Below are 26714 nucleotides of genomic sequence, written 5' to 3' on the forward strand. Positions count from 1 at the left end.
GCATGGAGACGATCTCAGGAGCAAGGCACCAGATTTCTATGCCGCAAAAGGGGGTTAAAGGAAACACAATCCCAAATGAAACACAGGGGGTCTCTGTTTCCCTCACTGCTCATTGGAAAGAGAAAAAAAGGACAGCCATGTCACATCGGAAGCAATAGGGAGAGCATTTTTCTCGTTAAAATGGAATGATGGACAAATCTGATGTGTTGGCCCATCTTTCTCCGGGGATTTTCAAGATGGAGCCCGCCACTTGTCTCTAGCAGCAAAACCTCTGACACCCCATAAAATGACCCCATGTCTTGGAGCCTGGCCTCCCACCTGGACACAACCCTCGCGTGTGGAAGGTGGGCTGGTCTCCCCTCCCTGGGAAAGTAGGCAGAGGGGACAGGAGGCCCCATCCCCAGACCAGGCTGGCTTCTCCTGGGAACCTTCATCTTTTCCCATCAAGAAAGAAATAGAGTGTTTCTGAAGATCCACCTGTTTCTGCAGGTTTTCAAAGACCTGTCATAAAGGTACAGTCGACACACAAGATTGAGTCAGGAGGGACAGTTGACCTTGTTTGGTTAAAACAACGACAGGAGATCTTGGGACCGAGAACAAGGGGTGCTCAGGGGACTATCTGCAGCCATACCAAATTCTAAGAGCCAATGGATTCCAACACGAACCAGGAGAATAATTTATGTGGCATTATTTTGTCACTGGCAACTCAAAGGAACAGGCAGAACGCACTGAATATCCAAGTGGAGCAACCAACGCAGGAATCTCTCTTTTCTCCAGGGAAGCAATAGGTCTGTGATCATTTTACTATAAAGCTGACTGGGCAGAGGAAGGCAAGGTCTGGAGAAGGACCAGAAGGCGAGATCTGGCAGCTTTTCCTGGGAGACTTGCCCGGGGGACATGGGTTTTGATTATGGCCCCAGATCTACTCTTACAATGAGTGAGCTCTGGCAAGGTATTTCCCATCTACTTCAGTTTCCTCATCTGTAGGATGGAGATTACACTCCTCCCCCATGGGCTGCAATGAGGATCGCATGAAGTCAAGAGAGAAATTTATTACATTGATGGCAACTCATAAAAAAGAGCTCAGGGTCAGTTTCTCCTTCCCTGGCCTCCACCTTGCGGGCAGAGGAGAACGGAACATTGAAAAAGAACATGCTCACCTTTCCTTGCTCTTGGGCATCAAACTTTCATTCCTTTGTCAAGTCCAAGGGGAGACAAACATATTCCCAAGCGCTGGGCTAGCCTTTTGACTGCTTCATGATAAATCACACTCAGGTGATCCGTATCTAGAGCTCATTTTAGCTGATTTTCCACTGAAACTTACGTGCTACGTGGAGGCAAGAGGACTTGATTCTAGATGCCCCGGAAGCATATTCCTGGAAAACAAAGACCAGCTGCATGGTATCTTCCGGGGAAAGCCTGGCATGTGCTTGGTAGCACTTTCCCAAGTGCAGTCCACTGCTCAGAACTCTGGATAAATTTCTTCTCTTGCCCCAGAAGTCTCTGATCAGCAGACCCCTCAGGTGGTCCTACCTTTCTCTGGAAATGGGTACTGTGTCTTGGGCCTGTACCATATGCTTCTACTTAACACATTTAAGTAGCTGAGTGACCTGCCAGAACTCAATCCTCGTAGGGGTTTAGAGAGGAAAAACCTGTTTCCCCTACTGCCCCCCAAGAACCTTCCAAGACACTCTAAAACCTTCTTCATGTATGGTTATCTGGAGCCATAAAGTCCAAAGCATTGAACCCAAACTCAAAGTCTCCAATCCATTCAGCCATCTCTGGGTTGATGGGGCCATTACTGTTTTGATGCAGAATTTTTGCTCTCAATTTCTTCCATGTTCACTCTCCCAGTGACTCCAAGCTAGGAAACATCCCTGTCTGTAAAGAATGGTCATCAGGGATGAAACCAAGATTTGCCATTGGTGGTACATATAGTTTGAAGGGACTTCCAATATTTGAGGCCACCAAGCTCCTAGCTTTTTGATGGCAGGAATTGTTGTTTTTGTAGTTTTGTATTTCAAGTGCATTGCCTAGAGCCCAGCAGACAGCTTAATAGATCTTATAAATTAATAAATAAATGTTTTTATTACAGTCACTACAGTGCCATCAAATTATGAGAATGGTCTTGGCAAATTGAGTAGATCTGTTATGTTGGGACTTCCTACAAGTAATTATTCTTCCAATTTACAGTGTCTAGGAACTGCCTGGCACAAAATAGGCAAGGCATAATGCACAACTGTCAATTAATTAGCTAATTTTGAACTGTAGTATACCTTGGGGGTTTTCTAGATAGTTTTTTCTTAAATGAAAACCAGAGTTTCATAATATCAATGTCATGTCTAATAAATGTAAGTTCAGTTCCCAGAAAAAGCAGTTTTGTGAAAAGAACCTTTTCAATTCGGTGTGGGTTTTGTTGTTTCTTTCTCTCACAATTAACAAAAAAATATTTTTGTGTTTCCTCGTGTGCTGGTATTTGATAGTCAGGACTCACACTTGGTTTCAAGTACTTTCTTCTTATCCCAGTGACATCCCCTTTCACCTGATGCTGAGAAAGTGGATTTCTCTCATCCACTTTGATCCTGCTAAAGCAAGACCGCTTAACATTCTCATGTGTCATATGCGACACACGGAGATGGAATATGTAAATGAGGTCATAGTTTCACTTGGGAAAATTATTCCTACTTTTCATAATGGAATTAATTGGTCACTATTTCATGGGATTCTGCCCAAACTGCAATTTCCTGGGCAAGCTTCAGAACCATTGGTGTACCTGAAAGCATAACCTTCATATCAGCAACCAATGCTGCTGGATGAGCCCATCATTCTGTACTTTTGACACAACGGTCTCTGTGGAAGCACACACTTATTTCCTGTAACTTAAGCTCAATTCTAGACCTTGGATGTCTGCTTCATCAACGCCAGCCATGTTGGTGGTATTGCTTAGGGGCAGCCAATTTGAGCAGGTTTGGTTTGCTTTTTAAAGAGGATAGCAAAGCAAAATATCCAGGTAATTTTTCTTTTTCTTCTTTTTTAAGATGGGAAAGAATAGCTCTTAGGAGTCTTATCTTTATTAATTCATTAAAAATGTATTTGGTCTTTGCACTGATAATGGCAACATACCCATGTCGGAAACCTGCTGGTGAGGAGCACAAACCCAGACCCTGCCATCCTGGCCTTAGGAGCTGGCAGGGAAATAATACAAGCTCCATCCGCTGTAAACTATTAAAAGACCCTTAGGCTGTCCTCTAAGCTTGGGCCCATGGCAATAGTTAACTTGAGGATGAGAAGTCCTACTCTTCCAGCTGAGAACTCCATTGAGTTCTTGGAAAATGGATCTATTTGTAAGATACTAAGCTTAGTAGGTTCTTCAAAAATATTAATAAGGTAGGGAAAACAATTGGTGCCTATATAGATTGATTCATTCTCCATTTTTTTTTGTTTGTTTCAAATAACTCCTACATAAAAAAAAAAAAAAAAGAACACAGTAACAGGTTAGATGGTAAGTGGCTCCATCCTTTCTGGTGAGAGATCCCAGGAGGTCAGAATCAAGAACCAAGCCCTAAGGAAGGGGCTTAGGGTTCCCAGCGTCAACTCCAATGGCACTGCCTGGCATGTTGAGGGAAGCTGAGAAGACCCAATGATACATGCCCTTTGCCCTTCAGATTGCTGCAAGGTCAAAGGCAAACCATCTGGGTAGGGATTCCATATCCAATGTGTGTGATCATTCTTGTGTATTTCCCACCTCAGACTTCAAGGTCAACACCCACCCACCGTTGAGAGCATTCTCCATGTCAAACTCCCTTTCTACCTGTCACCATGCCTGCCCTTGGCCAGGGACTGCAGGCTTTGGTTGTAAATCCCTAAAGCCAGGCAGCAGCCCTGCATGATCACTGCATGCTAAGCACCTATTGACAAAAATCAAACTGTGAGAAGCTAGCTCCTCTCTCCCGCAGAACGTAAGACCGCTGCATTGGGTAATGGTGACAGCGCCATCCAGATGTCTGCCATGGCTCTGATGGCTCCTGACAAGACTGTGAGAGAGGACATCGGTGGCACTTACATGCAGACATTTGTTTATGCCATTTCAATCATCTTGATGGTCTCCATGGTGACCATCCTCAACCAGTGCTGAGATGTGCTAAAAGGGTGAGGCAATAATAATACTGCAGAACCGTCATTTAGCTACTTCAGCCCAAACCTCACAGAAGCCTTTTCCATCACAGCGGCATCCCATAAGAGGCCACGGCCTCTTAAGCTTATTTGGCCGGTGATTGATGGTGAGACGCACACAGGGGAGCAGTGCTCTGCAGGCTGGGGGCTGACACTTCCACTGCCTCAGGGGTAGTAGTGGTTTGAAAAATCTGCAGGAGTGAAAAAGGGTGGTTCTGGAAATATTGCCCATCTGCATATTACCATTACAAGAGCAGAGCTGCTTGTACTATTTTTTTTTTTCCTGCATCCCAAATACAACGCATCAGGAAGCATATTTGGCAAATGAGAGCAGACAACCCCCTCCTCCTGGATACACTGTGTGGTAAGTGCTTTGCACACGACACCGAGTACAGGTTGTCCTGGCACAATTTCTGGGTCCCGGTGCACGTAGGGCAGAGCAGTGAAGCCCGAGGAGCCCAGGGGACAGAGCGAGTCGGCGGACAGGGCTCTGGGCCCAGCTCTCCAGGGACATGGAGTGGCCCCGGGCGTGTCAAGTGAGCGGAGCCAAAGGCTTCGCAGTGTTACAGAGAGACGTGGACCAGACAGCCAGTGTGCCCTTTGACTCCAGGTCCCACTGGAGATGGGTGTTCTCGTGGAGAGGGTGAGTGGGAACCTCATTTTGAAGGCACTGAACTTAGCTGCTGTGCAGAGGGGCGCCCCACTTCTGATCAACGTCACCATCTTTGGCTACAGGAATTGGGAACTTTTAAATGGGTGTGTGTGTGTGTGTGTTTCTCCCCGCCAACTCATAGCTCATCCGCAATGCGACACTGGGACAACCACCACCTTTTACAGAGGAAACTGGGTGTGACACTAGGCAATGGCAGACCAGCGAGGGCCTGCGGAGGGCTTTGAGAAGGCTTTGCCTCACTGAAATAATCTGGAAGCTTCCTGGCTTTGTAGATGTGGAAATATCTCGCTCCTCTCCTGCCATCTTACCTCGGGAGGCAACCTCATTGGCACGTGAGAACCCTACTGGCTGGGGTGGGGACCAGAGAAAGAACTTAAACTACCTCCCTGCTTACCAAACCCAAACTCAAACCAAACCAGCCGCCCAGACAGACAGACGAAGAGCAGAGCTCGTGGGCGACCCCTCCCGGTCCCGGGACTGGTCTGACCACGAGCAAAAAGAAGAAGAGCCGGTGAGCGTGTGTCCGCAAGGAGGCTAGTGGGACCAGAGCTAGTGCAAGGACATGCAGACCATGCTGGAAGGAAGCGGCTTCACGGTGGTGGCATGGAGGACAGGCCATGGCCGGCCCCCGCGGGGGGCCATCACGCACATGCAGGCGTCGGATGCGGCCACGGGTGACCGCACTGGTGAGTGTCAGGTGTGAGAGCAAGCGGGCTGTACAGAGTCTGTGGGCATCACAAGGAGTCCGCCAGGACCCCTTTACGCGGGCTTGTTGGATGGGGTCCATATGGAATCGGAGATCCCGTCCCCGGTGGAGGACAGAGGCATGGAGCTGCTGGGCGTGAAGGGGTCCGTGTCCGTGTCCGTCTCGCCCTCGGCCAGGTACCGCTTCTCCCGCATCCAGCTCGAGCCCCCGCCCGGGCCGAACACGTCGTCTCTGTCTTGGGAGATGCTGAAGCCGCTGGGGGACCGCTCCAGCTCCTCGTGGTCCACCGACATGAGGGACAGGGGCGTGTCGCTGTCCCGCGTGTAGCTGCGTCTCTGCCGGGGGGAGACCCGGTCCGCGCGGGGGCCGTGCGGGTCGGTGGGGGACGGGAAAAGCGTCAGGATGGGCAGCACGGTGGGCCTCTCCATGTGCTCTGCGGCGGAGGAGGAGAGGGGCCCGGGTCCCCCGCGGGGCAGGCTCACTGGGTCGTGGGCGAAGAACCGGTAGGGGCCGACTTTGCTGATGGGCACCTGGTGGGAGCTGAAGGAGAGGTCCGGGGGCCCCATCTCGGAGTAGTTGCAAAGGATGGTTTTCATCTCCGAGTCCCGGGGGTCCACTCTCTCCTCCGCTGGGGCCGGGTCGTAGGCGGGGACGTACGCCTGCAGCCGCTCCATGTGCTGCATGTGCATGTCCACCAGGAAGTCCAGTTTCCGCCCCATGTCCTGCACCTGGAACACAAGGAGCGGTCACGGCTCTCTCAGGGGGTGCCTGTCCCTGACAGAGAAGCCTCGGCTGCACTGCTCATCGGGAAGGAAGAGGGACCCTGCTGGTCCCGATGCGGACGGCCTCCTCCCTTCCACCTCACGCTCGCAGTGGGGCAGATCCAGACAGAACCCGGGCGGCCTGAGCGAAGGCTGGAGGCGGGGATGTGAGGACAGGGCTCCAGGCCTTCCCTGTCCCCCGGGAGAACAAGGGGCCGGGCTGCCATTTGGGTGGAAGAGCGGGAGTCCTTGATTTGCAAAACGTTCCCTTATGGATGTGGACTGTTAGCGTTTGCTGCTCCTACAGGGTGAGGTAAGCCCCAAAGATGCGGAGTGGTGGTGAGCAAGGACTGAGCTTCAGAGAATGGGAGGTCCTGCCTGGGGGCCTCGGGTGCAGGGGGAGCTACAGAGATAAGCAGGGTCTGCTCCTGCCTGCCCAACTGGAGATTTACTTAATCTCTGTGAGTGTGTATGCAGGTGTGTGTGCGGCACATGTGCATGCCTGCCTGTGTGCACATGTGCATGAATATAGGTGTGAGTGTATGTGCATGTGAGTGTGTGCATGTGGATATGTGTGTTTGCATGCATGTGAGCATGCATATATGTGTGTGTGTGTGCACATATGTGTGTGAGAGACCTTCTCTTCCTGACAAGTCATACTCACCAAGCAAGCACTGTGGCAGGTGTATCATCCCCTCCATCCCATGAGGATGCCAAGCACAGCACTGGGTAATGGCCGAGATGGCATCCAAGCGTCGCAGTCACTAACACTCACATAGCAGCTACTATCTGACTCTGCTTATTGCGCTTTCAAGATACGACCTCACTTAGTTTTCCCAGCCCTTATTCTGCAGGCGAGGCACAGAGACACTAGCAGATGAAGTAACTTGTCAAAAGTCACAGAGCCAGTAAGTGGATGGGCTGCGATTTTTTAAAGTATGAACTGAAATTTAGAAATGAAAAATGGCATTCTTTTTAGGCCCAAAAAGAAGAATCACTGAGCCTTCCTCTCGCCTCTCCTGCACCGATCCACGTTTGAATTATGAATAAAATAAAAGAAGGGATAGAAATCCTGATAGCAACTGGCAGTGCCATTTATCTGGGGTAACCTGAAGGATCTAGGGAATGGGGGGGAAACGGACATTTCTTGAGGGAACTCTGGGAAGCACTGAGACTGACAGCAGCCCCGGCTAAGTGCTTTCTGTACACGCACTGCGGCTCTAGGCAATTTACATGCGTCAATTCATTTTGTTTTCCCAGCAAGCTCGGGAAGGATTACGATCCCCTTTTTCCACTGAGGCTCAGGACAATTCCTTAATGTGCACGTGATCACCCAGCCAGCAGCTGAGGAATCCGGGATTGAAATTCCACGTCCTTTTTGGAATGGTGGAGACTCACGGAAGTGACATTTGAACTCAGTTTTATCCCCTGCATTTTTGGTTCAGAAAAGAAGAGACCTACCTGTCTTTCGACTTTCACAAACTTCCCCATCATGCTTTGGTCTTCCATCTCTGATGTGGATGCTCTGGCCACATAGGGTTCGTTCCTAGGGAAGAGCCAACGGGCCTGTGAGATGGTTAGCCCTGGTTTTGCTTTGCAAGTTGCTCCAGCGCAGGGCCATGTCCCAGGAGCCACGGCTCCACTCAATCCGGGAGGCGCGTGTGGGCCCGGGAAGGGGCTAAGATCCTGGCTGTGCCCATGGTCTGGTTCCTTGAAATGACTGTCCTGGGGCTTCCGTCTCAGGCTGCTGGTTGGGAGCCCCCCAAGTGTACGTAGTGGGGCGCGAGGAGGGGTCTAACCTCTGAAATGCTATACCGTGGGGTCAGCATTTCATCTGTCCCATCTCATTAAGAGTGGAAGACATGCTGAATCTAGGGAATGGCGTCCAAGGTGATGCGGGCAGGGGTGGGAGTGAATGGGTGCCGCGTTCTGCTACTAGGAAGCATTCTGCCGGCTCCAATAACTCCTCTTATTTCATAAAAGAAGCCGGGCTTTTCATTTCAACAGCCACAACACCACGTGTCACCCACGCGGTCTGCAGAGAGAGAGGGGAGGGCAGGGTTTCGCCCAGAAACCTTTCAAATGACCACACATCAGAACAGCCCTCAAACTCTCCATTGTATTCGGGGGCCCGGCATCCTCACCCGACCAGAAAGCAACCACTGAGACTCGGGGGCCGGGGAGGGACACCCCACGAGCTGTGGCGCCCACGGCCTGTCCGTCGCTGCGCACAGACCCACCTGGGAGACTGCTGGGACGGGTAGGTGAACGCGGCCCCTTTCTGAGGCTTCCTAAGCTTGGGAGTGGAGGGTGGTCCGGGGGTGAAGATCGTATCTATTCTGGAAGAGAGCACACGGCGAGGGGGTTAAACGACAGGGCGGACAGGGGCAGAGAGGAAGGCAACTCAAGATAACCCCTCCTGCCAGGTGTGGGTGTGGAGCATAGGATTAAAGGGAAAAGAGGGGGGGGGGGCGCGGAGGGAGAGAAAGAGAGAGAAAGGAAGGCAGAGAGAAAGAAAAAGAGAGCCGGGACCGGTGTGGCTCAATGGATAGAGCGTCGGCTTGGGGACTGAAGGGTCCCAGGTTCGATTCCGGTCAGGGGCCTGTACCTTGGTTGCGGGCATATCCCCAGTAGGGGGTGTGCAAGAGGCAGTTGATCGATGACTCTCATCGATGTTTCTAACTCTCTATCTCTCTCCCTTCCTCTCTGTACAAAATCAATAAAATATATTAAAAAAAAAAAAAAAAAGAAAAGAAAAGAAAAGAAAAAAAGCAAGAAAAAGAGAGAATGTATCATCTCAATAGATTGTCTTTTTTCGGCCCATTGGTGTCGAGGGCACCTTCGCCATCCCAGGGGAGAGAGAGGCAGCCAGCCCACGGAGACTGGGTGAGGGTGGCGTCTCCTTCATTCTCAGCGGAAATGCCGTGTGCCCTCAGGCCCAGCTGGCCTTCAGCTCATCTGGTTAGGCGGCCTTTCCTGCCAGCCCCTAGGCTCTGTGCTCGGCTCTCCAGGTGTCTGCTGCTGGCAGGCATCTCTGGCCATCAGAGGACAAAGTCATATGTCCAAATATAATCACATGCATAGTCATACATGTGTACATGTGTAAGTGTGCATGTCTAGGTCTGAGTGTATTAGTAATCATATTATGGCTATTAGTATATTCACAAGTCATCTAATTTTTTCACCGCATGATATATATATCTTGCAAATGCCATGTGATGGCTATATAACTCGAATGAGAGCAGGTACTGTTCTTTCCTTTTTTTTAAAGTATACATATTTTTATTGATTTCAGAGAGGAAGGGAGGAGAGAGAGAAACATCCATGATGACAGAATCATTGATCCACTGCCTCTTGCAGGCCCCACATTGGGGATCAAGCCCGAAATCCAGGCCTGTGCCCTGACCTGGAAGCAAACTGGGACCTTCTGGTTCTTAGGTTGGTGCTCAACCCCTGAGCCAGGAAGGTCGGGCTATTTTCTTTTCTTGGTCGTTACGTTGTGACTGAGGAGGTGCGGCTGTTAGAGAGACTAGGAGCTGGGTAACCAGTCACCCCTGGACTGAGCTCCCCAGCTCTGCCACCTCCTGGCTAGGCAAGTTTAGGCAAGTCCTTTGCCCTTTGAGCTCTGGATTGCTCCGGGTGAAATGGCCATTAGTTGGGCATGGTTGCTGCTTCCATATTTTTGCTTTTAGAATTGACATCTGATGCACATTTTTTCAACGACAGTGAAAAATTTATATTTAGAATTAGCCAGCTGGACTGGGCTTGGACAATTCCAGTTTGGTTGGCAACATCCAAAGCATCCCAGTCGGAGGCCAGTTGGACATATGCTTTTTTGCCATGAGGCCCCATCAGGGGGTTGACCTTGGCCTTAGCAATGTCACAGAGCTTCCTCCCAGCCTGCCTGACCTGGAGCTGGTTGGCTCTGACACCCACAATGCTTGATGGATATATTTGTTCCTAACATTTCTCTCCGCACATTGGATTCTTTCTGAAGGCCTTGCCCCCTGCGCTCTGGGGTTCACCTGGCTCTGGCTCCTTGGCGGTCAGGAGAGCACCGTCCTCCCGTGCGACGGTCTTACCTCGTCTGAAGGTACTTGATCCTGGACAGCATGTCGAGGTGGCCTGCGGAATACTGCTCAATCACATCCTTCACGTCATAAGGCCTCAGCGTCTCCTTGAATTTCTTCTTATAGAGACGGAATTGTAAAATTCTGTGAGGTGAGGTAGAGACATGTGTGCATCATTGGTAGAGAAACTACAACTAGCAGGTTAGTGGGGGAGGAGAGAACCAAAGAGAAAAGGACTTGATGGGGAGATATTCCGACTCGGGTCCTGGATCCAGCCTTCCAAGCCACACAGACCAGGCTGGTAGATCCTCTCCACCTTGGCGCCTCCCCTCCATCATGTGCATGCTCAGAGCCTCAGAGTGACCCTGCCAGCGGACATCTCCCGAGTCTTCCTTACAGGCACTGAGCTAAGTGTTTCATGAACAACCCGCTGATAGTTCTGGAAGGTGAGCCCGTGGCCGAGAGCTCGGGCACTTTCCCGGGGCCCCTGCTAATAGCCTCGGAGCTCTCCTCGGACCAGCTATGGGTGCTGACAAGGCCCGTGTCACACAGCTGACACCTCTCTTCCTGAGTCGCCTTTCTAACCCTCTGGCTTGTAAGCTCCTCAGAAAGAGAGACTAGCTCCTGTTCCCCAGGTTTCCTCAGGCTCTTAGTAAAGGGGGACATCTGGGACTCACAGATGCCAAGCCCTCACCTCCGTCTTCCTGGGAACCAGGTGACGTGCTGACGTACAATCGTTGATCGTTAGGCAGCATCCCCCGGAGTGAATGGACGTGCTCTGCACCTGCCTCCGGGGTCACTCCTACCGCCCACCTCCCAGAGACAAGAGCACTTTACAAAGCCCCGCCCTGGGTTCGAGCTGGGGCCTGGGGAGGCCATGGGCGGGAGGCGGGGCCTCACCTGACGGCTCGGATGACGGCCTTCAGGGTGGGGATCATGTCTTCGATGAGGAAGTCGTTCCCGTCGTCCCTGTCCTCGGCCATGGGGTCGCCGGTGCCGGCGTCTGGGAGGGAGACACATATGTCAAAGGCGGCCAGCGCCCCGAGAGCCTCCTCCAGCCACAGCCTTCCCAGCTCAGCCTCCAGCGTGTCTGCTCCCACGTCCGGGAACCCCGCGGGGTCCTCCAGTTGTGAGGTCACGCAGCCCTTCTGAGCACCCCCTCCTATTACCCAGAAGCCTGCAGTTCAGGATGTGAGTTTGAGTTCCCAGGGTGGCAGCCAAGGGCACACAGGTGGGCATTCGGTCACATTCCTGCTCTTTCAAGCCCTCAGCCTGTGGCCTTGGGGGAGGTCCCTCTCTGAGCCTACTTATCCTCTTTCCCAAGTGAAAGGGAACACAGAGACGCTGTTCCCACACCCTCGAGGGGTTCTCTCTGACACTCTCCCCACCCTGGGGTGCTGAGGCCTCCGGGGCTGCGTATCGCTCTGCACCCGGCCCCTCTCCATCTTTCAGGTCGGCTCCATGGCAGAGCACTCATCACTGCCACCCGAGGGACCATGGTGACCGGTCCCCACGCTCCCAGCCGTGTCTGCGCAGCTGAATGTGGTGATTGTGGCCCAGGAACCGCCACCTGGGCGCCCTGCCCTGAGAGCTGTGGGGATGAGTCACAGATGCCTCCAGCGCAGGGACGGAAAGAGGAGGCAGTGAGCAGGGGGTTGGGGGAGGGCAGGGAACGGGCTACTTTGGGAATGGAGAGTCCTTCATGGTGAGGGACAGTTGGAGGAGAGTTGAAGGGACAAGGAAGGGAGAAAGAGGAAGGAAGAAAGGGAGGGAGGGAGGGAGAGAGAGAGGAAGGGAGAGAATGAGGGAGGGAAAGAGGAAAAGAGAGAGGAATGGAGGGAGGGAGGGAAGGAGGGAGAAAGAGAGGGAGAGAGGAAGGGAGAGTGAGTGGGAGGAAGAGAGGGAGGGAGGGAGGGAAGGAGGAAGGAAGGGAGTGAGATAGGGAGAGAGGGTGGGTGGGAGGGAGGGAGAGAGGGAGGGAGGGAAGGAAGGAGAAAGGAAGGGAGTGAGAGAAGGAGGGAGGGAGTGAGAGAAGGAGGGAGGGAGGGAGGGAGGGAGGGAGGGAGGGAGAGAAGGAGGGAGGGAAGGAGATAGAGAGAGGGTGGGTAGGAGAAAGGAGAGAGGGAGGGAGGGCGGGAAGGAGGAAGGAAGGGAGGGAGAGAAGGAGGGAGAAAGGGAGGGAGGGAGGGAGGGAGGGAGGGAGGGAAGGAGGGAAGGAGGAAAGAAGGGAGGGAGAGAAGGAGGGAGGGAGAGAGAGAAGGAGGGAGGGAGGGAGGGAAGGAGGGAGAAAGGGAGGGAGGGAGGGAGGGAAGGAGGGAGAGGGGTCTCGGGCAGGGCGAGGACAGGCCTTACCTTCGGAGCTCTGCCAGAAAGCGTAGGCTTTCATGCGGAAGGCGGTGCGGAAACGCTCTTTATTGTTTAAGCCAACAGGCTTTGGCTCTTTAGAAGGACTTTCTTCTATGGCATCTACATTCAGAGGGGTAAATAGCTTTCCTTTAGTATTGCTACCGCGAGGATTAGAAAGGCGAACCCGATCCAAGAGACCCAGCTTTTGGCTACAAAATAAGCAAAAGTGAACAATTTTCCTCCTTGAGTGCAGGCTCTTCGTACTCCCGACCCTCTCCACAAAGACTCGCACAGCCTCCTCCGCGCCTGAGGGACCAGCAGGCTCAGGGCTACAGCGGGCGGAGGCGCTGGGACTGGGCAGGGCTGGTGCGGATCCCAGCTCCGCAGAGGACTAGCTACACCTGGGGCAGGCGCCTGAGCTCCTCCGAACTTCAGTGTCCTCCTATGCTTACATGTAAATGTCCAACACTAGCCGGGTCGAAGCGACTCAGCGGTTGAGCATTGACCTGTGAACTAGGAGGTCACGGTTTGATACCCAGTGAGGGCACAAGCCCAGGTTGTGTGCTCGATCCCTGGAGAAAGTGTGTGGGAGAGAGCGGGTCAATGGTTCTCTCTCATCATTGATGTTTTTCTCTCTTTCTCTCCTTCTCCCTTTCTTTCTCCAATCAATAAAAATCTATATTAAAAATAAAGTAAAAGGCTAGCTCACAGTCATATGCGGCAAAGCTTCCCTCCCTCACCCCTTCTCCACCCCCATCTCCTGGCATCAGGAACTTCCTTTGTGCCACTCGTGGTGGCCATTCAGCGAGGTACACATGAGAAGGCTGGTCAAATGCTCACTGAGCAGAAGCAAGTGACATAAACTGCATAAAGCAGGCACCCCCCCCCCCCCCGCCCCCGTGTATAGAATTTAGGGGCGTCCATGATCACGGATGGGGAAGGCACTGCTCCTTAACTGTCTAACATGTAACTGAAATGTAGCATGTCCTTCTATTACCACAGGAGGTAGTGAGCCCCAGCAATATCCGGAATGCCCCAGTCATGCGTGTGACTTCCCACAACGTGGCAAGGAGGTCGTGGGTGCTGGGGCTGCAGAGGAGGCCGGGTCACCCCCATCGTCCCCAACCGAGCAGGTGCCCTCTGCTCTCTGCGCACCAGGTCCTCCCGGGCTAAGGGGGTCTAACAACACCTGCTTCCCAGGCGTCTGGGAGCATCGGACAGAAGAGCATCTGCCGGGTTTCTCCCTTCTGCCTGGCCCCGAGGTCACACAAGTACACGAGGGAACGGATGGCGGAAGCTCTGCTATTGAGAGGGCAGGGCAGGGCAGGGTGAGGATAAACTCTGGACTCCACTGTGGGGCAGGGTGGAGTTATCCTCCATTTTGTGTAACTGGACCCTAGCCCTCACCCAACCAATCAGAGTCAGCCAAAGCAGTGACATCATCACCAGAGTAGAACCCCGGGGCTTGTCGAAGTTCGCGCTGTCGTCCGCCATGCGGTCGGCGTGAGTGGGACAGAGCCCATGTTAACATGGAAGAGGCTTTCTTGTTAATTGCATTGGACCTGGCTCCCTGCTGGTCTTTGGGGATCACGGAATCATGGTACAACACTATCTCACTCCCTCCGGCCTGCTCTCCCACCAGCACTGCCCCCCAGTGCCCTGCCCGGGCCGGTTCAGAGAAATGCAGGGACTTCCCTGATCTGAAGTTCCAGCTTCCGAACCTGCTTTCCTCGCCGGAACTGGACGAATGGCTGACAGGACAGAGAATGACCCGTCAAGGCAGGGTATCGGCTGCATCCATGTGGAAGACTTCCCTTCTTATGAGTGTGGGAAAGGGGGGCTGTGGCTCTGTCACTTCTCAGGCCCCCTTCTTCCCGGCCCCTGCACATGTGTCTTGAGGGTCTGTCCTTCTATGTCCACCAAGCCCCTTGCCTGACCCGTCTCCTCCTGCACAGCTGGCCACACCCAGGTCCACAGCTTGTCACGCCCTTTCTTGCCTTCTCAGCTGCCCTCATCCTCACCTGCCCTTTAAGACTGCCTGAGCGTCCCCTCTGGAAATTACGCACCCGCCTCTGCCGCCCAGACACGCTGTTTTCCTCTGTCACGGTTTGACATACCGTGTGGAGATGGCGCGCTCGCACAGCTGCCCACCCGCTGGGCTGTGTGGTCCCAGCAAAGCAGAGACGCTGCCTCGTTATCTCCGATCCCAGCCCCTGGGCCTGCTCAGCACACCCCGATGGGCAGTGTGGCAGCAAGGACCACGGGCTTTGGGGCGACAGCAGCCTGGGTGGGCCTGTCCTGGAAGGGGGTGCCCTAGGACACTGGACTCCTTCTCTCGGGTCCCCGCTTCCTCTCGTGCACAGTGGTTACACTCAGCCCTCAGCTGACTAAGGGTTAACTGGGCAATGCGTGCTGAGCGCCCAGCACTGCCTGGGATGCCAGCGCCTTCCAGAAACCTGGCTGTCACCATTATCCCCGATAACAATCCTCTCCCCACATCAGCCGGGAAGGCTAATGGTGTGTGAAAAGGATGGGCACCATTTCCTGGGCCACAAAAATAGTTGCGTGCCCTTGTTTGTTAATGAACTGCAGCGAGCTCTTGGGAGTTCTCCATCATTTCACAGCGCTCCTTTTAATTGCTTATTTCTCTATTACCATTGGCATTCAACATTCTATTATTTTACAGGACTTCTTCACACTACACTCAAATACTCCCCATTGTTACTGAACTTGGCCTCGGCAGGAGATAAGTCCATGCAGACTTAATTCCAATTAAACAAATAAAAACAAAAGCACGGGCAGCCACTCTGTCCTGCCAGGAAAGCCCTCAAAGTGCTGACTATCGGAAAGCTAAGGAGAGGCCTCTCCCGCTTCTATCTGCCGAGCTTAGGATTCGCTGGTTTGGCATTTACACGGTTCATTGCAACCTCTAACAGTCCGAACGGCGGCGGCTGCAGTCACTTAATGCCCCATTGTTCAGAGAGATGGCTGATGCCATGTGATCTCATCAGCATTAGGAACCCGGGGGCTGCGGGCGCAAGTCGAAACTCACTGCCATTACATCTAAGAGGCTTACGGAATCCTCCTGCCGGCAGAAGTGGGCCATCAGCTTACTTCTAAATGGTGTTGCCCGAAATCTGAGATGCCCGAAGGATCGTCAATGCAAGGCAGAGTGCACCCCTGAAACTCAAAACCCATCCCTGCCTTTCTCCACTCGGAATTCCAGCGCAGGACTCAGGCAGTGGGCCCCAAGGGCTGCGGGTCTGGGAAGAAAGGCCCTCCCTGGAGCTGACGTCACTTTTCCTTGGAAAGCCATGGGTTGACTGGGTAAGTGCAGACAGACAATTCTGAAACGTGAACTGGGAAAACTGCAGCTCAAGGGATTGGGGTCGGAAAGGTAAATGTTGGAAGCTACCCACTGTCTTCACTATCAGAGAAGTGTAAACAAGGAGGCTGAATGCTGGTGAACCTTGAGCCCTGGCAAGGGCCAGAGCTATGCATCGACTGTTTAGTGGAGACAATGGTAGCTCAAGCAGCTTCCTGACTAAACAGTCTCAGAGTAAATCTTTACTAATATTTACTGACCTTTAGGATAGTCTGTCTGTTACCGGAACTGCCTGCCTGCCTAAGGGCTATATGTGTATCCAAAATTGAATAAAAGGTTGGCAAGGCCTGGGCACCAGGAAAGTCCTTCCCCTTGAGTTGGGCTTTCGCCTGGCCCCCAGTATTCCCAAATCATTATTTCTTGTCTCGTCTCTGTCATTTGTGCACAGACCTTCTCCAGATCCCAAACCCTGAGTCACATGGGACATGGCTCACACAGGTAAACTACTCAAGATGGTTCTGTCCTGGGGGAGGCGGGCCCTGCCCTGGGGTCTGACTGGGCTCTCAGCCCCAGGGAAGTCCAGCCCCACCCTGGGCTGTTCCCGTGACTGCATGTCTCCGGGCCTTTGCTCATGCTGTGACCCGTTCCCGGGAAACCTACAATTCTTTCATCTAAACACCTTTTTATCCAAAACATGGCCAGACATAGTGGGGAGCGTTAGGAAGCTCACTGTCACCCCCATAGCCAATGGGCTTCACCCAGCACACACACGTAGCCTGTACTTTGATTCTGCTCAGAAATTCCTGTCTATTTTCCAATTGGTTCGTAATTCAGAGGGAATGGGGTGCTGTAAATGGCACTCCTCCACCTTCCAAAAGGAGAAGTGAGACCGAGCCCTGAGGACCTGCCGGGAATCCCTCCGAGGTTAAAACTGGCCCAGGTCTCACCTCTGCCTCTCAGTTCCTCGCAGCCTGGCCCCATGTTGCAGGGCTAGATGGCAGAAAATACGAACAGCAGTCGAAATTGGGTCCAAGGCTCGTATTTTGCTCAGGTAATAATTTTCTCATCAGTACAATGAGGGGCTTGGCCTAACTGAGCTTTCGATCCCTGCACACCTGTCACAGTCATTGATTCGGGGCACGGAAGGGGATTTACTGCCAGCACCCTCCATCACCCCGGGAGATGAACTTCATGTGGCTGATGTCACAGGAAGAAAGCAGAGCCTGAATTATAGCGTCTGACCAACGGTCCTCCCCTGGGCAGTCTATCCTGGCTCCGAGCCTTTTCCTGCCTCCACAGCCCCCTCTCATGGCAGGGACTCCAGCCACGTGAGCCAAGAAAAGGCGGAAGAAAACAAAACGGATTAGGTTAACTGTTCCCAACTCTCAGTGGCTGAGGCCACGAACTAAAGTCCTGCTCTCGCAGCTTTCTTAGCTATATAACCTTGTGCAAGTCCCTTGCCTCCTTGAACCTCAGTTTTCTCATCTGTAAAATGGAGGTTAAAAATAGCTTCTGCTCAAGGGCTCACTGTGAGGGCTAGAAGTGCTTAGAACTATACCCAGCAAGCATTCTTTAGAAATGACTGTTATTACGATGCTTGAATTCTCTGATCCAAAGGAAGATCGTCTACTAATCTGACAGCTGTGTTGGAAGGACATAATACAGATAGGAGATGAAGAAGCTGCCTGGAACACACTGTTCCCTCTCCAAAGAGAAATGCAGCAGAGAACAGCCCGAAGGCTGCTGTTCAGACCGAACTGCTCGGAAATACAAAGCAAACGGCTGGGCTCCAGTAATCAGCATTGTCAACAGGTACCCGTTTTGAACATTCCAAAATGCTAGTTTCTACCAAACAAATGCCCCTGATCATCAGCGTGCTGCCTGTCTAATGAATAATCACAACTGATGCTTCAAATGATGTCCCAGCCCTAGCTGGTGTGGCTCAGTGGATAGAGCATTAGCCTGCAAACAGAGGGGTCCTGGGTTCCCGGCACATGGGAATTTCTGCACTGGGGTCAAGGGCACATGCAGGCTCGGTCCCCAGTAAGAGGTGTGTGCAGGAGGCAGCCAATCAATGATCTCTTTCATCGTTAATATTTGTCTCTCTCCCCCCTCCCTTCCTCTATGAAATTAATAACACAAACACACACATACACAAAAAACACACAATGTCCTGCACACAACATGTCTTTTCTAGTGCGCTCTGTGGAATAAATGAGGCAGGGGGGGGGAGGTTATTGTTGATAGTGTGCAATGAAATATTATTTTTAGGGGTTTGAGAATTATGGGGAGAACTGATGCCTACGGTCAGGGGCAACTGTGATTTTTGTCTGCTCTCTGTTTCATCCCTGTTTTTCAGGGGAAAGGACCGTATTCTATTGGAGAACTGATTGCTCCAACTTCAACCAAGTGACTCTAGCACGAGCTGCCAATCACAGCATCGTGACCTCACACCCAGTCACTCTAACAGCGGACGCTGGCCCAGGGGTGGGCGGGCAGTGGCCTCTCTCTCTCTCTGAGCCAGAGAGTCTGTCCGGAGTGTGCGTGTGGGACACCGACTGGGCCAACCAAGGGCTTCCCCGGGAACTTCTGCACTAGAGTGGCATGCAGACAGAGGAGAGTGTAGGATCCTGGGGCTGCCTGCGTCCGCACTTTATCAGGAGGGCGAAGGTCAGCCAGAAGAGGGAGACCACAAAGAGAAGCAGAGGTGAGAGAAGGGAGAACTCCCAGAAGGTCCCATTCCTTGTCTGCCATGGGTTCCCAGCATGTCTGATGGGTGACCACTAAGCCATGACATTTTCCTCCCTGTCCAGGGTCATTTAAGTTGGGTTTCTGACACTCGTAGAATAGAATTTGTCCATCCATCCATCCACCATCCTCCATCCATCCATCCATCCATCCATCCATCCATCCCCTTATCCATCCATCCATCATCCCTCCACCCACCCACTTTCTCTGTAAGCCTCAAACTGCACTCTGGCCTTCATTAACCCGGTGCACAGGGACTTTGGCATGGATGTTCCAGTCTGGCTGATCTGTTCATGCCGGTACAGAAAAGGCTCCAAAGGCAGACTGAGTAACTGGCAGTATCAGCACTTGCATGATCAAACCCTGTTGGTCCTGAGGGGAGGAGGGGAGAAAGCACTCCGCTCAGAGTCCTGAGACCTGGACTGTGTCACCCCTGGGCTCTGTAACTTGTGGAGAGCCTGCCCTCCTGGCGGGGGGGGGAGGGGGGGGACGGGGACGCTTGGCTTCTATAAAAGTACCTGCAAGAAGACCTCCCCGCTCTGCCTCTGCAGTTCCCTCCCAGATGTCCCCTGAGCCTCCTCAGCAATACCCCCCAGCGCCCTCTACAGCCCAAACCGGGTGCAAGAAAGAAATGCTCATCCTTTGAAAACAGGCACAAAGGAGGGGGCAAGGCGGTATTGTGTTTTTGCTCGGAGCTCACGGCGCTGTCTGAAAGGGTCTCTGTAAGGTGGGGTGACGGAGGGGAGAGGGTACCATGGACCACTTTCCCACAGACCACTGTCCCCGAGGGGTTCCCCTACACATTGGTCCAGGGCCCTGCCACCCCTTCTGCCCCACTCCTGTCTGCTGCAGAAGGATGCCATTGAGCCGACCGTCTAGGAGACTGATTGCAAGGTCCCTGAGCAGTCTGTCCGCATTACAGAGCAGACACATATTGAAGCTGACGTTGGCAGGTTGGCAGGGGCGGTCCTGCTTCACAGCTGCGAGCAGGTCCAGGCTCCCTGCTTCGCAGCATCTTCCCGAGAGGAAGCGAGAGGGAGGGGCAGAGACGGCTCCCAGCCTCACCGGGAAGCGCCCCCAGCTGTGGGGCCACGGACTCCAGTCCTGACTCCTTTTCCAAAGAGCCACCCGGGGGCCCAGAAGCAAAGGAAGCGATACGTAATGAAGTATCGGGTCTTCACGTTCAGACCTGAGTTTGCATTTTGGTCCTGTCACTCAGCTAGCTGGGTGACCCAGTTGGAGTGACACGGTCCCTCCGAGCCCCAATCTCAATCAAACGTGAGGATAGGAGGATGCACTGTGGTTGGGAGGACCCACTGAGATAGCGTGTGCGGGACTCCCGCAATAAATTCACTTCGAGGAGAAACTCAGCAGGGGGCTGTGGCTCGAAACTGCGACAGGGAAGAGTGGTCTCCAAACCCTATCCGTGACCAGCATGGCTGCCCAGGGGCCCCGCGCCACACAGAACTGGACCCTCTGTCCCGACACGGCGGTGGAAGAAAAGAAATTCACAATCAGAAACGTACCTGGCTGCTGCCTCCAGCTGTTCTTTCCTGTAAGGCGACGAGGGAGAGAGAAATAAAGCATGAATCGTATGGAACCCTCGCCCCAACTTGTGTCCCCAGCTTCCCTTTGATGGAGGCAGAGGGAGAGAGGGCAAGTCCAGGGCGAGGTGGTGAGTCTCGAGGGGACCTGCTGAACGAGATGGGCATCTCCAGCTAGACCCCAGGCCCCTGCTGCTCTGCCCGCTCGAGGCTCTTCTCAGCCATTCATTCATCCAGCCATTCGCTCATCTAGAAAATGGCTGCTGATTGCCTCCTCTGCCCCCGGCCCTGTGCTGGGCTCAGGGTGTTTGTCTAGCGATGGGGACAGACCAGAGGACCAGGAATGTCGTTATTTAGCAGCTAACACACCCATCACTCCATCACCACCATCACCACCATAGTCAGCATCACCATGGCAAATATTACTGAGCAATAACTAACAGGGAGAGACCCTAATAAGTGCTTTTTATGGATCAACGTGTATCAACCCTCTGGAGTATTAGCATCATGCCCATTTTCCTGATGAGAAAACTGAGGCACAGAGAGGTTCAGGGAATTGCTCGGGGTCTCACAGTTAGGAAGCAGCAGAATGAGGACTCAAACACAGGCCACGTGGCTCGGTGCCCCATACTACTACCCACGACTCTGAGCCTTCACGCGGGCTCTGCCGAGAATTCCCTGCCTCTTTCCCCTGCCTGGGGTAGTCATGCTCATCCTTAGCCTTCCAGCAGGAAGGGCCCCCGTTTTTGGGTGTGTTTCTTATCCAACTCCCCAGGGATGATCATCTACACTGAGATGATCTCACAAGTGGGATTGTACTCAGATCGCAAGGTGTTAGAATTACGCGGTAGACCATGAACTGCTTGGGGCCAGAGCCTCTGTATTTTTAGCTCCAAAATCTGAGCACCCCATACCCCGGCCCACGGTGCATACACAATAAACACGAGTGAATGACTGGCCTATCGCTGGGATGGGGGAGGGGAGGAATGGGGAGAGAAGAGGCATCGTGGTAGAGGGGTACAGGAACAGCTGGAGAGTTGGGAATTTCTAGTTCCTGGTCAGCTCAACATCTGGTTCCAGTCTGGCCTTGGGCTGGCCACACAGCCTCCGGCCCATTTTCCCTCCTGACGCACGAGGAAGAGGGAAAGGGTGAGAGAGTAGGCTCAGGGAAGTCAGGAGGAGGAGGGCTGGGGAGCAGTGTCAGAGAATGAGGGGCATCCCTCCCCATCCTTTCTCCTTCTCCAAGACCATGAGCGCAGGCCTTCTCCACCATCTGCCAGGCCATCCTCAGCGTCCGGAGTGGCAGCAGGTGCAGGCCATGTGGGGTGGGGGAAGCAGGCACTGCCAGGGTGGCCCCTCGCACTGGCTCCCCACTTCCTCAGCCACTGATCCTGCTTAAACATTGACGGCACTCGGAGTCATCTGAGGTTTCTTTAAAAATGATGCCCCACCAGCCAGCATGGCTCCATGGTTGAGCATCAACCTATGAACCAGGAGATCATGATTTGATTCCTAGTCAGGGCAGGTGCCTGGGTTGTGGGCTCCATCGCCAGTGTGGGGTGTGCAGGAGGCAGCCGATTAACCATTGTCTCTCATCACTGATGTTTCTCTCTCTCTCCCTCTCCCTTTGCCTCTAAAATCAATAAAACTATATTTAAAAAATATGGATGTGTGAGTCCCTTCCTGGGGGAGTCTGATGAATCACCCTGGGCTCTGGGAGTTTTGAAGTTCCCTGGTGATCTAATATGTGCCCACGGGCACCAATGTTGATCTCCTGAGCGGTCCAGACGGGTCACCCACCACTTGCCTGAAGAACGGAAAAGAGACGACTGACTCATAGAACCTCCATGTGGCCACCAGGTCGATCCGGTTGGGGTTGGTAGCGTAGTATCGCCAGGCAGCCTGCGGGGAGAGGAGACCGGCCTGGAGTGACCTGACTGCTCACACAGCCCCACAGCCTTAGAGAGGAGTCTGGGCACCAAATCCGTGACTCTCAAATCCATAGGAGACACAGAGTGTCTTTGGTGCCACTTCTGGGTGCAAGAGACAGCGGAGATGTGGTTCGAGCCTAATGTGCTAGAATTACTGGATCCTGGGATGGTTCGGGGTTGGGGTAGGGGTCATGGGGCGCACTCTTGGAGACTGGGCTGGCCTGGAAAGGACAGTGCGTAGGGTAGCATCTAGGACTATCCCGTACCAGACCCACAAAGACACTCACTACCCGGGACACAGTCACGAGTGATGGCCATTCAGTCCCAGGCAGCTGTAACCAGGACTCTACACCCACCTATTCCCCGTGCTCCCCGCCACCAGGAGGCCACGAAGCAGTGAGTCCCTATGACAGGATGGGAGCACTCCTGCCTTTGCCACCACCTCTCACCATCAACCCAGCCCGCAGCCCAGGGCCGGGTGTGCGGGCCATGGAGAGCCGGCAGGCAGCGGGTAGCACTGCCGCAGGACAGCAGGACACAGAGTGAGTGTCAGTTCCCTATGTAAGGCATCTCTTCCTCCCTGGCTCTGGGCTCCTGAGAGGAAGAGGTGAGGCCACACCTCCCTGCAGTGACCGGCTCAGCTCCTGGACGCCAGGCTGCCTTCCAGGTGGGTCCCCGGTTAAGACCAATGTGGGGAGTAGAAAGACCCTAATTCTCCACTGCAGCTTAGTTAGCAAAACAGCAGATGGGCCCAGCCAGAGTGGCTCAGTGGTGGAGTATTGATCCAGGCACCAAGAGGTCACCAGTTGGATTCCCAGTCAGAGCCATGCCTAGGTTTCAAGCTCAATACCCAGTGGGAGGCGTGCAGGAGGCAGCCTATCAATGTCTCTCTCTCTCTCTCTCTCCTCTAAAATCCATAAAAACATATTAAAAAAACAAAAAACAAAACAAAACACAGTAGCCAGAACCGGTTTGGCTCAGTGGGATGGAGCGTCGGCCTGCGGACTGAAAGGTCCCAGGTTCGACCCCAGTCAAGGGCATTTACCTTGGTTTCGGGCACATTCCCAGTGGGAAGTATGCAAGAGGCAGCTGTTCGATGTTTCTCTCTCATCAATGTTTCTAACTCTCTATCCCTCTCTCTTCCTCTTTGTTAAAATATATTTAAAAAAAACAAAAAACAAAACCACCAGCAGATGGGTTGGTCTGAGTCCTGAGACCGACTCTACCTGATTGGCACAGAACCCGGAAGGGAGAGGGACAGGACTGTCACTAAGTACCCACCGAGCCCGGCCACATGCCAACCACAGAAACACCACAGCCACCCACGTGCAAGCTGGTCCTGGGTTGTGTCCCAGACCATGACATGGCCACCCCTATACAAACAGACACACACATGCCCACATACATTCACATGCCCCCACATGTGTACCACATGCATGCACACCCACCCACATGCGTGCACACAGGCACCAGGCACGCACACACAATTACTCCCGTCCCGCTCCCGCAGCAGACAGACCTGAATAAGCTCGGCGGCCGGCTTCCTCCTCTTCTCAAAGTGCTTCTGCCGGTGCTGCTCCTGCACCTTGAGCGCCAGCCCGGAGCCCAGGATGCCCTGGAGGGAGGTCAGGCTCTGGGTGAGGCCCCCCGACGCCCTGGGGACCCACCCCACTCCCGGCCCCCGGTGACAGCACTGGGTGATGGGTGGGGAGGGAGGTTGCTGGGGGAAATGGAGCCTTGAAGTCCGGGGGGCCTGCCTCTGCCAGCTTAGGGGCACTTGGCCCACCGCTTCTGCTCTCCGCCACCTCCTGACTCTGCCACTTTCCGCCGTGAGACCCTGAGTGAGTCCGTTATCTGCGTGGCTCCGTGTGTTCCGCAGACACGGAGCGTGCCATCCCAGGACAGGCTCCGAGATGCCCTGCCATGGTTATGCCAGAGGGGGGAGCGACTGAGCAGCCTAAGGAAGGCAGTGCTGGGTCTGGGAGGAGAACTCACTCCTGGCAAAGGGACCAGCACGGCGCTGGCGGAGAGCAGACACCAGGCGGCAGGGACTGTGAGGGAGCGGCCAGCCTGGAGTTCACGGTGTGAAGGGATGGAGGGTGAGGCTGCAGGCAGAGCAGGCCGGGCGGGGAGGGTCTGTGTGGGCACTCGGTGCACAGGAGGTACTCACGGCCGGCAGGGCGAAGAAGGAGACACCGATGAGGGAGAAGGTGGCTGCGATCAGACGGCCCTCCCACGTCTTGGGGGTCTTGTCTCCGTAGCCAATGGTGGCCAGTGTGATCTGAAGGGAGAGGGACTCAGACGTGGGACCCTCAGGGACAGGGAAACCTGGGGTGTGTCCCTGAGCTCCCCCATCACACCAGCCTCTGTACTGACCAGGGGAGGGGCGCTGTGACCATTTAGAGTGAGATCTCGTGGGAGAAAAGCTACCACGCACCAAGGAACTTATAGGGGGCCATCGAGGGCACACCTGTCCCTGAGTTAAGGGTTTCCTACCTCTAGTCAACGACTCAGCAAATGCTTCACTGATTACAAACATGTCTGTGCATGTACCTACATGTATTTGTGTGATTTTGTGTATAGCCACGTTACCGAGTTTGCGTGCTTGTGAGTGTATTTACATGTATTGTGTACACATGTGTGCGTGTCCAATGTCTGCTATGGGCTGTGCACTCCTGTGTGTGATCACATGTATTCATGTGAACAAATGTACTTGTGAACCCAGGTGACAGGAGAGCAAAGCCTGTAAGAACATGGCCTCTGCAGCCCACAGCTGGAGTTCAAATCTCAGGCCAACCACTAACGGGCTCAGGGTCTGCCTTGAATCAGTTCCTTAATGGCTTCATGCCTCAGTTTCCCCATTTTAAAAAGGGTCCAATCATAGTTGTTTGAGTTTAACCTGTGTTAATAGAGGTGAAATGCCTAAAGCAAGGTTCTGGCGCAAAGTACCCGTCAGCAGGTGCCAGCTTGTGCCATGGGTCCCTGTGGGTGTGGGGCTGAGTCGCTAGCTGTGTCCGAAGGCCTGTGTCACCGTGTGTGTTTGCACATGCGTGGCTTGCTTGTAATAGCCCATGACTAATGAGGTAAGGGCCCCAGTGACCCTGGGACCAGACTGCTGCTAGGCCTGACTTCTTATAAACACGACGGGGGGATTGCTTGTTCAGGGTGCAGCCTGTGAGGTCGCCCGTGGGCAGGATGGGAAATGCAGGCAATCTCGCTCTCTCTGACTGCAGAGGGCAGCCACCCCTCTCTGTGGATAACAGGCCATCCCCATGGGGGGTGGGGGGGCGGGGAGGGGGCGGTCTGCCAGGGGTGACTCACCAGGCCCCACCACAGCGCGTCTGCATAGGTCTCAAACTCCTCTTTCATCTCCTCCCCCTGTGCATCCACCTCCGGCACGTCTTTCTCCACCAGGTAGACCAGAAACGAAGATAGGATGAGGGTCAGGAACCCGATGTACCAGGCGGTGATGAGCTCCTGGGGAGGGCAGAGGACAAGGGGAGAGGTCCCTGGGGGCCGTGGGGTGGGTGCTGGAGGTGGATCCCAGCTCTGCCGGCTCTGTGGCCCTGGGCAAGTTACTCACGGTCTCTGGGCCTCACCTCCCATCGCTGGAAAATGGGGCCAGTGACGTCATTATCTCCAGCATTAACACAGTGAGTTCTTGGGTGGAGGGGAAGATTTCCACCACTGGGGGCGGGGACCCCGCTATCACTGCTCTGAGGCTTCAGGGGCACGAGAGACTGCAGCCTCTGAGACAAGGATCGGAACTCTGGAGACTGATTTCAACAGGACTGGGCAGACTGAAGCTCCGTTCCACCGGAAACAGACACTAGGGGGGGCTAGTGTGCACTCTGCAGGGGACTTGGGGGGGAGGGGGGGGGGGAGTAGGAACAGGACCTCCCTCCCTGGGCTCCTGCGTGAGCACCAGCCTCGGGCCTCGCTGTGTGAGGCTCTAGCGATCCTGTGTGTTTTCACTCGCTCTGCCCCCACACGGGAGTCAGAAGTTCCATCAGATGCTTAACCAAAGACACATCCTATGCCCAGGAAAACTAGCTGTGGGTTATTAAGAGGCGGAATAATGGTCATGGATGAGGAGCAAAAATGGGCCCCAGTTCTGTGCTTTGTGGCCGTTTAAAAGGCTATTCAGGGTAATCCTGCCTGGACGCGGTTTTCTCCAGCAGCTCCGAGGCGGAGCCTGTGGCTGCTCCGGGCGCCCGGGGGCTCCTTCCCCTGGCCCTGCCCCTGCCCGTGGGCTCTGCACCTGCCCCGTGGGCTCCTGCCCCTACCCCATGGGCTCCTGCACCTGCCCCGTGGGCTCCTGCCCCTGCCCCGTGGGCTCCTGCTCCTGCCCCTGCCCCTGCCCCTGCCCCGTGGGCTCCTGCCCCTGCCCCTGCCCCTGCCCCTGTGGTCGGTGGCAGCTGAGTGGGGGGCGGGGGG

General features: G+C 54.1%; 1 protein-coding gene across 1 annotated transcript in view; it reads right to left on the reverse strand.

The window, feature by feature from the left end:
* Positions 1 to 3808: 3808 nt before the first annotated feature.
* Positions 3809 to 26714, reverse strand: part of KCNQ3 (potassium voltage-gated channel subfamily Q member 3) — a 136313-nt gene continuing 113407 nt past the window's right edge. The window contains exons 5-15 of the mRNA XM_084864453.1: positions 25599 to 25754; positions 24448 to 24558; positions 23797 to 23892; positions 22154 to 22248; positions 20329 to 20355; positions 12736 to 12938; positions 11284 to 11386; positions 10396 to 10527; positions 8554 to 8652; positions 7775 to 7859; positions 3809 to 6280 (exon numbers count right to left, since the gene is read on the reverse strand). Coding sequence (XP_084720579.1) covers positions 5606 to 6280; positions 7775 to 7859; positions 8554 to 8652; positions 10396 to 10527; positions 11284 to 11386; positions 12736 to 12938; positions 20329 to 20355; positions 22154 to 22248; positions 23797 to 23892; positions 24448 to 24558; positions 25599 to 25754 — 1782 coding nt within the window. The 3' untranslated portion in view covers positions 3809 to 5605. The remainder of the gene's footprint in view (positions 6281 to 7774; positions 7860 to 8553; positions 8653 to 10395; positions 10528 to 11283; positions 11387 to 12735; positions 12939 to 20328; positions 20356 to 22153; positions 22249 to 23796; positions 23893 to 24447; positions 24559 to 25598; positions 25755 to 26714) is intronic.

The sequence above is a fragment of the Pipistrellus hanaki genome, assembly GCF_964339955.1.
Source record: "Pipistrellus hanaki genome assembly, chromosome: 17".
Lineage (NCBI taxonomy): Eukaryota > Metazoa > Chordata > Mammalia > Chiroptera > Vespertilionidae > Pipistrellus > Pipistrellus hanaki.